The following is a 10,491-nucleotide window of genomic DNA, read 5'->3' as shown; positions in this document are numbered from 1 at the left end:
AGATCACAGAGGTTTATTTTTTTCAGTGATACATAAATGTTAGAATTAATATTGTGAAACAAAAGCAAAAATCACCTTTTTCAAATTTCAATAATTCAATGCTGAACATTTCATACATTTTGAATGTGCCCACAGAGAGGCCATCCACACATCCAAGATCCAAGAACAACTCAGTCAACACATAAAATATCAAACAAAAGTAATGACAGCTCTCTACTAGAGTAATACAGACTTTTATGGATCAACTTGTATAACTGAGCCATAAACCCATGAACACAGCCCACGGTGGGAACAGGAAGCTAGAAACCTCCTCACAGCTGCCCTTACTGCTACCCTCCTGTTAATTGGGAAACGCTGGAAGATACTGGGAAATGTTTAGAAAGACTGGGCCTCTTCACAAACAAGGTAAAGGGATGAGCTGGCACTGGCTGAAGGAAAACACTGGTTTAAATACTCTGGGGTAGGCTGAGCAATGGGAAAACAGGGGAAACAAATGAGGGACAGGTGAAACAAATCAACAATTACAAATAGCACAGGAAGTAAAGAAAAAGATGACACATGAGGAAAATATAAAACAGGAAATAACAAAACTAACACCCAAATCTGTGACACCATAATTCATGGCGTTGTGTGTTCATCTACAAAGTTTTTTTTGTTTGTTTTTGTTTTTGCTTCTGTAGTGATCCCAAATCCCTGTTATGGTTTTACTGTAAAGTTCAGCTGCTGGATGCTGCTTACTGGAAGTTATGTGTTCTGGGACAGCCCAGTACCTGATCAACAGACTCAGAACTTGATCGTCAACATTCCTCACATGGGCCAGCAGACATTTACTGTAAGTATCGCAAGTGCAAAGCTGCCTGGCACCGTCAGCCCCAACATGCTTTATCTTTCTGCCTCTTTCGAGTCCCAGTTTAGGAATTTTAGTAGATCCTGGCAGTTTCTTATGAATAGGTTAAAATGACTTATTTCCTGATACTAAGTACTTTCCTAAGTGAACTGTTTTAGTACAATGAGTTAGCTGGTTCTTCCTCTTTGCGGACAGTTGAAACCTATGAAACTGCAAAGTTACAGCAGTGTTTCATGACTGACTGACTGTTGCCTTTGCTGATCAGAGCTGAGGAATGTTCCTGTTACACAAGGCTGAAGTTCCAGTTTTGCATCGGAAAACATCGTGGAAAACAGCGTCGAGTGAGGGCATTTCTTTGGATTTGACCACACTTGAATAGTATCGCAGAATTTCAAAGAGCTGCAGGCGGAACATCTCAGAGGAAAAGGAGCTGAAGACGAACTTTTGCTGAGCTGCTTCACAAACAATGGAGCGATGTGACGCTGGTGAGCTTCTTTTACGTCTCAACACGCTGCTGGAATTTGGGTCTCTGGAAAATTTGTGAATCTATGCTTTAAACTGCTTCTAAGAACAGTCAGGTGCAGTTTTTACCTTCTGTATACATTCCTCCTGTTCATATTTGTCATTTAGAGACCCCCCCCCCTCCTCGTGAGCGTGATGGGGACAAACTCCACCATCCTCATTCTGTGCACAGACATATTCCACAGTTTATCTGGAGTTAATGTGAGGCTTCAGCAGTCTGAGATAATCAGTTCCAGTGAGTTTATTCCAAAGTTACACTCTTTTCATTTCAAATGTGCTGTTTGTGTTACTGTCCCTCCACTGAGACACATCATGGATACACTGTCCAGTCAAAATATCAAGAGGAACCTTGGTTCTAAAGGCTCTGCAGCTTTCAAAGTTTCTGACTTCAGTCTTCTAATTCAGGCGGCTCAAGCCTCCTCTCAGCTGTGGCTGAACTTTAGATGCATTTCTTTCAGCGGAGCGCCTCCTGTTCCTGAGGACAACTCCAGGGTCAACAGGTGAACTAAAGACACACATTTATGATGTCAGTAACCACCTGATGCTCACTTTAAATTGTTGCAAATAAAACAGTCAATCCTCCAGTACTGCTCTTTATCTTAGATCTCAGATTTGCTGTTGATCCAGTGTTTAAAAGGCGTGTTTTCTGGGTAAAGCAGCAGCAGATGAAGGGACTAATTTCCCAGTGTAACACTTAACACAGTATTGATGGTGGTCACAGTCCCCGTTTCTCTGAATGGAAAGAAGTCATGTTTTCATCCACATTGCTTCAGCCTTGATGAAATCATTTGATTGTTACAGACATATCACACTACCTCCCTGGGCTGCCCTTGGGAAGCTTTGTGTGTGTTCTTACACACTCACAGGTGGGACAAAGTCATTGTTTGTGGGTCACAAGTCTCAAATGTTGTAAATGAAATCCCAAATCAGGTACAAAGTCAAGTCCATGTCCTAAATATGGTGTGTTGAGTACTCAACAGACGAATATACAGCCTGCAAGTGTTTTGTGAGTTAGTCAAAGCTGAGTCCATGCCTCTGATGGTGCTGTACAGGATGGATGGTACACACTGTGACCTGTCAGTCCTCCATACTAATAATGAGAATCCATTTGTCTTCAGGGTTGGCTTCAGTCCTTTCCATCTTCTGTGTTGGACTGGTGTTTGGAGCTCCGGGTGGCCTCCTGCTGGGAGCGACAGCAGTTGTTGTGCTTCAGTCCCTGGAGCTTCTGGCTGACGACAGGCTGCTCATGGACAAGCTGGAAAAACACATTAGGCACAATTACTATTGTGTAGGAAGTAATAATCAAATGCATGGAATTCAAATGTCCATCTTTGCTGAGATGTTTGGTGTTTTTTCCTCAACCGTGTCATTAGCTGTGGGTATCTATATTGGATTATCAACATATTCACTGGTGATTAAAAAATCTGGTGAGGCAGTGATGAGGAAGGCCCTGGCTGTCGCTGGGCCAGTGTGTCTCATGGCTGTCACTGCAACTGGATACATTCTGGGTGGAGCTTTAGAAGGTTTTCTATCCATTACCCTAAATTTCAGTATTTTGCAGCGTTTTTTTATTTCAGTAGTAGTTGTATGGACATTTACAGTCTTTGCTGAGTTCTGGTTTAAGACACATGCTTATCATTTTTATTTTTTTCATTTAATTTTCCACTGGGCAAAGTCTTTATTTGTTATGTTTTTAATAGGTTTTTTGTTTAAAACGAGGTTAATTCTTGTAGTTGTTTTGACCCCTCTGATTATAGCTGTAAAAGAACTTAAAAAATCACATTCCCTCATATTAACCACTGTAACTGTGCCATTGATGTTGAACATATATGATGTATATAACTCTTCAGGGCAGCTAATTGTTTCCTTACATTCACCAACATCCACGAACACAAACAGTGCTGCATTAGAGGGCATTTTTGTTGGAGTTTTCATTTCTCTGCTGTTGTCAGTTACTGTGGGAGTGTCATTATTTGTGTCTTGGCAAAGGGGTGGTGCAGGTAAAATGTGTGCTGCTGCTGCAGGTTCTGCTACAGCAGTTTTAGGTGCCATAAAGTTGGCTCTCCCTGTGCTGGGTCCTGGTCCCACTATAGGAGCTCTGATGGGGGTGGCAGGGGCAGCAGGGGTATCTCTTTCTGCAGCAGAGGCAGCAACAGACCAGTATGGACAAACGGGAGACCACTGTGGATTTGGAGGAAGGTTGGGGGTGACAGTGGGGGCAGCTGTTGGAGCTTTTGTATCCTCATGTGGCCACATTGGGCTGTCAGGGATGTTCATGGGTCTGTGTGCAGCTACAGTTCCTGCTGCTGCCTTTTTAAAAGTGTTTTTATATTCCACATCATTGAAGCTGTTTGGGTGTTTATGGATGTGCACGTATATAGTTATAGCCCTTATAATATATACTCACACTGATTGGTTGTTTCCTGTTCTATACCTGTTTTGTCTTGCTAATTTATATGTGGTGTTTTATCTGTGCTTTCTGTCTGATGAATAGACAGACAGGAAATATTTTATGTGACACTTTTGCTTACAGTACAAAAAAACAAAAAACAGCAACCGCACACTCACAACTCTGTACAATCATCAATTTATTTCTGCAAGCTTTCAGTCTGTGACCTTCTTCAGGCATGCACACTGAGTGAATGTGGCTGTAGATAAAGGATTCTGGCCATCCCTTCACTTGATTGCATAACGCCAGACACCTGTGTTGACATGGCTGAGGCTACAAGGATATCATGGGGATTGTAGTCCAGCTTAGAGACTTGTAGTCCTACATCAGATACAGCCTTAGACACAGGGTCTACTGAAACCAAGAAACATAAATACATCATTTCATCAATATATCAATACATCAGTACCTTAAAATAATTTACAAGGGTAAATTGTAACAACACAATAGAAAGAAGCGACAATTTTTATGCAAACATCATTACTTACAGTGCAAAACAAAGAAAACATAAGTGTGCCTATGTTTGCATATGTGCAGGAGCTATTTCTTTGTCACTTAGCATCTCACTAGGTCAGCTGGGGTTTGCATAAACCAGAACTTGCAGGGCTTTATCTGGACCTGATCACGCTGCCAAAAGGAGCACAGGTTCTGCGTTATACAGAGTTAGACCTTTCCATAATCAACCTTACTGGCTAAGCATGTGTACACATACAAGAAAGTTGACTCTGTTTTTTCATAGACATGACAGCTGAGAACAAGGACAAAAAAAGCTGAACAGGTAAAGAACAGACGACTACTATGTAGACAAACATGTGTATATATTTAAATATATATTAATAAAAAAGCACCAGTGTCCAACAACATAAATAAAATATCTATATACAATCAAGTGTTTCTCTAAGTTGGAAAAAATGCAATTGGTAGAAATAAACATTGAATGGATATACTGTACATGGAGTTCGATGATTGTACAGTACATGCATGTCTATATACAGCGAGCAGGACATATATAGAGAGTGACAGTGCATGAAGATATGTGCATGTTGAAAACAGAGCATTTTAAACTATAAGAATACCATCCGCAGTGGAAGTGATAGTTTGGTGTTAGAGGGTTATTGACTCTGTATGACTGATTTAACTGTTCACCAGAGTGGTGGACTGTGGGAACAAACTGTTCTTGTGTGGGGGTGTTTTGGCCTACAGAGCTCTGCAGCACCTCCCAGAGGAGAGAAGCTGGAACAGGTTGCATCCAGGATATGATGGGTCTGTAGTGATGTTTCCTGCCTGTTTCCTGACTTTGGACATGCAGCTTGGTACCAATGATTTTCTCCACAGTAACTAGCGAGTGCAGCATTGCGGCTGCCATCAACAGTACCAGCTTGTGATATAAGTAATATAGGAAAACCATGTCTGCGGTAGGTTTAAGTTAAACTTCACATATGATGACCTTGAGTTGCGTTTAAGTGATTTCAACTAGACACGTTGACTGGGTTTAGAGTAAACGGCAGGTGCATATTTAACCCGTCCTCTGAGGACACAGCAATGGGCTTTAAGCGATGTGATTCTTTTTATGATGACACAGACTGAAATCCATCCTAAACCTTATACTGCAGCTAAGTTAATGACAGAGCCACAGCCCCATGGTCTACACGAATATGTGTACATATAAATTAAGTATTGTTCACAGAGGGCAACTTTTGATTTTAGAGCTTTTACTTTATTTCAACTGAACGCAAAATGTTCTTGTTCTGAATAAAGAACCTCAAAGACATTTCTGTGTCCTGTAATTTCACCATGCTACATTTTAACAGTTGCAGGAACAGTTCAAAGCTCTCTGCTGTACTTTGGCAGTGCGTGACCACTCCACCAACTAGCAACTTACTTAAAGTGGCAGCAGACACATTTTTTGCTTTAACATATGAGCAAATATTGATTGTTTAACATAATGAGGATAAATCAATGACACCATCTACATTTAGATTGGTTTCCTATCAGATGTTGCTTTCACTGTGCGATTCTGTCTGCTGCCTGGTACGATCTCTGGAAAATGAATACTGACTGGTGATCCAGTCCTCCTGGCACTGGTTCTATCTGCTTTCATGTCTCCGTTATGAATTAAATGTTGAATGAACTCATGCTTTTTTTCCCAATGCTTTCCTCTACTCCCCCTCCACCCTGGTGCCAACCCCTGCTGTATTTTGCACGAAGCAATGCTCAAACTATGTTATTACTCCATACAAAATTATGACAGTTTCACTTTACCTCTTCAGTCAACTTTATTTCCAAAGTGGTGTTGATCGTTTCTTCATGGAAACTTGGAGACAAATGAAGTGTATCCTGTGCTTTCGGTGGTCATACTGCTTGGAAACACTAGGGGGGTTGAAAAGTCTGTTTTCACTTTCATAGAATACTCTGCTGCACCTTTGATGGACAACTTTTTAAAAAATGGTTTAGATCAGTGCATCAGTTGTCTTTTTAATTTCTCTCAGGCTTATTCTTTGTCAAAACCTGGTGCCCACCTCGCCCTCAGACATACAAACAACCAAGACAATCAAAGCTAAAGAAAGACATAAAAAACACACCAAAACACAACACAAAGTCCCAGGCTGAGAGGCAGGCAGACCAGCAGTCCTCATGCCAGAAGCCTCTCTTCTGATGCAGACACATTGCTTTCATTTCTCCTTCAGCAATCAGATGTAGCACACCTGGGCAGAGCACGAGAGGACAGGAGCGGAAAAGGGACACACAGCCTTGACACTACATTACCCATAATGCATCAGCCATCACATAGCTCCACCTGGAGACACAAAAAGCTTATTTCACATGTGCCGTTGTGCTGCCCGAGATCTGTAAACACACTTTAATGTGTAAAAATTGATGGAGTTCCCTTTCAAGCAATATTAATCCACCGTACATGTGTAAATATAAAAACTTTAAAGATTATTCAACAACTAGGATAGCTATGGAAGAGGTCTTCCTCTCAGACTTTCTCACACCTTCAATCACAAACTGCTGTCTTCAGCCCAGTAAGCACTTCCTGTTATGTGTTGTTAAGTATAAATGGACTGATGCTACACATTTATATTCTGTGTGTATTACATGGTGGTGTGATGGTTTCATTGATGCAGTTAATAAAAATCATTTTGATAACAGTTTTTAAGGTTACATGTTTAGTCATATCATAATATCAAACAATCCTCAGTGAGCTTCTTTAGTTTAGCTCACTATGTCTTTTACAGCCTGAAGTTTTCGTTGTGCACAACTGAAATTGAACAATTGAAAGTGTTGAAGTGTTTAGTGTTTTTGACTGACAGTTGCCGTTGATGATCATAGCTGAGAAATGTTCCTTCTACTGAATGAAGTTCCAGTTTTGTGTTGGGGCCATATACAAAATTATTCTGCAGACAATGAACAGACCTGACACTGGTGAGCTTCTTTCCATCTTAACATGCTGCTGAGATTTGAGCTGAGAGGTCTCTGCCCTAAAGGAAAAGTCCAGTTTATTTCAGCTTTGCATATTCCCATAAATGTGGCAATTATGGCTCTGCAGGCTGAGCTAATTTTGCCCAGACGATGAAAAGAGGACTCACGTAATAAACACGTTTTTTACAAGATTAATTTCAAATGCTCATCTCTGAGCTTGACTGAAACATGAAGCAACAAAGCACTTACATGGAGTCATGTCCCTGTTCACCTGGTGAAACTAAGGTCAGTGTTCACTCTCCTTTTAGCTCTGATTTGGTTGCTACCAACTCATAGCAAAATATGACCTCTACATTCAAAATGCCGCAGGTCCACTCTTTGTGACTAACCTTAGCTGCTGTTCAGTACTCCTCTAGTAGCGCGTGGTTTAGAGCTTTTTCTCTGAAAACAGCTGCCTCCTGTACCTGCTAATGGAGTTGATGAGAGCAGTGAGAGTGAACCAAAACTGTGAAGTAAAACCAAAACAATGAACCCAAAGAAGCCAAAATACTGTGTGGAGCCGAGGAGAACTGCAGATCATTCTCTGGGTTGCTCAACATTTTGAACTATTGCCTGTTGTGCTAGCTATGTAATCATTGCTGTATGTAAAGCAGGATAGGACAAAACAGTTGGAAAATGTCAACTGGCCATCAAATACCAAAGTGAAAACAAAAATCATCAATCTTAAAAGTGAAACAAATATACATTATAACAATACATTTTCCCCATGAGAAAAAAGTTGTGTATACTGAGAACCAACACTGTCGAATCCGAACCCTGCAACAAATACTAACTTTGTGAACTCTGTGCATTTAAAGTAAACAATCTACCATTGTTCAAATGGATCACAATCAATGCTGTTATATGGAAAATGAGTTTCACTCATATAAACATTTCACCTGACAACCTGTAGTCGACTTGTTTATTAATGGATCCTCTTTTTTATGTGTCTATAAGTGCATGCCACAATGTAAACCCATGAATTTTCAAGGAAGCGTGTGTGCCATGTGTGTTTATATATAAGGTCCACATGTGATAACAGTCTCCCATTTCTCTTGGTGGAAATATTTATGCTAAGTCCTCATCTAAGCATGCAGTTCAAACAGACAGGGTCCGGTGTTCTTTCCTCTTTTTCCACACGCAGTCAGCCCCCGGGGGGCCTTCCCATACAACGTGAAGCATTGTGATCGTGGCGTGCCGCTCACTTCTCCCCCGCCCCAATATACGTGTGTTTATACCAAGGCCTGATATCCATTTTCCATCACTCACTCCTGTAGCTCGGAGGTATTTATTTTCAGCATGCAAGGAGTGGTTTCAAGGGAACTGCGATGTGTAAATACTTGTGATCCACCACAGGTGTCCCATCGCCCACAGAGAGGATGCATAGTGATGATGTTTAAAAACAAGAAGATGAAAAGATGAAGTCACAAGAGACTAATTTCCACAACCACTCGATGGACTGGATGAGAACAGGATTATTACTTTAACTCAGGCTTTCTGATGTTGTTTGAGTCATTCAGCACCAGACTGGTTGTGTTAATATTAATGTGATCATTGTGTGACTGCATGCCTAGTTTTGTCATTTAAAGCAGAGAAAGTGTTTAAACCTAGTATTTTCCAAAACGATTTCAGCTGCACTGCATAATATGTTTCATATTATTTATTGATCAAATAACGATGTGAATTGTGACATTTGTTGCTGTGCTTTGTTTTTAGTCACTTTTTTTGAAAACTGAACTGAAAAGGAAAGTGAATACTGGACTGTATTCATCAGGCCAGAGATATGATTCCAAATCAATGCTTGTTTTGCTCTGTGGTTACTCCATCGCTTGCTAACATGTTCACCATAAGCAAGCTTTGCAAGAGGCAAAACAAGAAGAAGCAAGAGGACACCAAGCTGGTGTTGAATGCATTTCTGTCCTAAATAAAACATCTGCAAGTCAAATCTTGAGAAGACTTGACTTGACTTTAAATCCTGCATTGTTTGTTACATCCATATTTACAGTGGCTAACAGTCTTCCTCCTTGTGTTTGCTGGTGCATTATATGTTTCTCAGCAGTTTGCTGGCAAATATCGATCAGAGAAATAGCATGAAACCTGCAGTAATGTGTTTTGAAACAGGCAAACACTTTTAAAAGCATTGCTCCATAGTGCTACTAGAAGTCAAAAACTCCACAGGGAGCTTTTAAGTATACACTTGAATCCCTGTGGGGAAATTCATACTGTGCATTTTACACATCCTAACTGTTAAGAAGCAGTGGGCAGCCCCAGCATAAAACCCAGGCACCAACTTGCCGCCAATATAAGTGTGTATGTGCACGCATGGATTTTAATTAATTTTTTTTACATCTATTTTATAACATTATTTATCAACACTATTATTTTATTTATCTATTTACTTTTTATGTATCCCTCCTCCTCCTCTGCTTAGGCATATATGAATATACATTACATGCACTAACACAACACACTTTCATTCATGCACACAAACATGTACCAAACTCCAACTAACAAAAACAAAAACAGAAAAAATCAGCATCACATTCAAAATCAAAATGTTTGTTTGATGTGCTATGAGTTAATGTGTGTACATTTTGTCACACCTATGTCTGTCTAATTTCTTACCTGTTTGTACTGGTTAACATATAGCTTGTACTATATGTTATGTTCATTTCCCTGACCTGCCCAGGTCACCTTCACTGTATTATACACACACCTGGGCACTGGTTGGAGGCTTGTCCCACTGGTTTCTATATAGACTATAGATGAAGAAGAAGTAGGACCCTCAAAAAGATCCAGCAACTTTTTAGACCTGGGGCTTACACAGTGTATAACACACATAATAGTGTAAACATTGCTGTAACCACAAAAACATACATCATCATGGAAAAGGTTGGTACCTTTTCCATGATGGTGTATGTTTTTGTGGTCTGCGGTCCGCGGTCAGACAATAGAGGTTTCTCTATTTGTTGTGGATGTGAGCCATCTTTGAGTTGACTCAGAGACTTTGCGACTTTCCAGTTCTGTGTCCTGACCGTGCCTGTACAAATCCATTTTCACTCCAGTGTTTTCCTCAGAGGGAAGCATCCCGTCTCTGAAATGCAAAACTCCAACAATAGACTACTCTCTGGTGGGGGCGTGGCTGTAGGCCATGCTGGAGGCTCATCCAGGAGCAAAGTCCATGTTGGACCTGGACCGAGACTTGTTCTAG

The 10,491-nt window shown here is 40.6% G+C and overlaps 1 protein-coding gene across 1 annotated transcript; it reads left to right on the top strand.

The window, feature by feature from the left end:
• Window positions 1–848: 848 nt before the first annotated feature.
• Window positions 849–5,589, top strand: LOC121613355. The gene is made up of 2 exons (XM_041946719.1): window positions 849–1,332; window positions 2,488–5,589. The coding sequence occupies exons 1-2, from the start codon at window positions 1,314–1,316 to the stop codon at window positions 3,861–3,863; spliced, it is 1,395 nt and encodes a 464-aa protein (XP_041802653.1). The 5' UTR covers window positions 849–1,313; the 3' UTR covers window positions 3,864–5,589.
• Window positions 5,590–10,491: the final 4,902 nt, after the last annotated feature.

Source organism: Chelmon rostratus, chromosome 10, assembly GCF_017976325.1.
Source record: "Chelmon rostratus isolate fCheRos1 chromosome 10, fCheRos1.pri, whole genome shotgun sequence".
NCBI classification, from domain to species: Eukaryota; Metazoa; Chordata; class Actinopteri; order Chaetodontiformes; family Chaetodontidae; genus Chelmon; species Chelmon rostratus.
The sequence above is the reverse complement of the archived record's forward strand: the minus strand, read 5'-3'. Positions and strand labels throughout refer to the sequence as shown.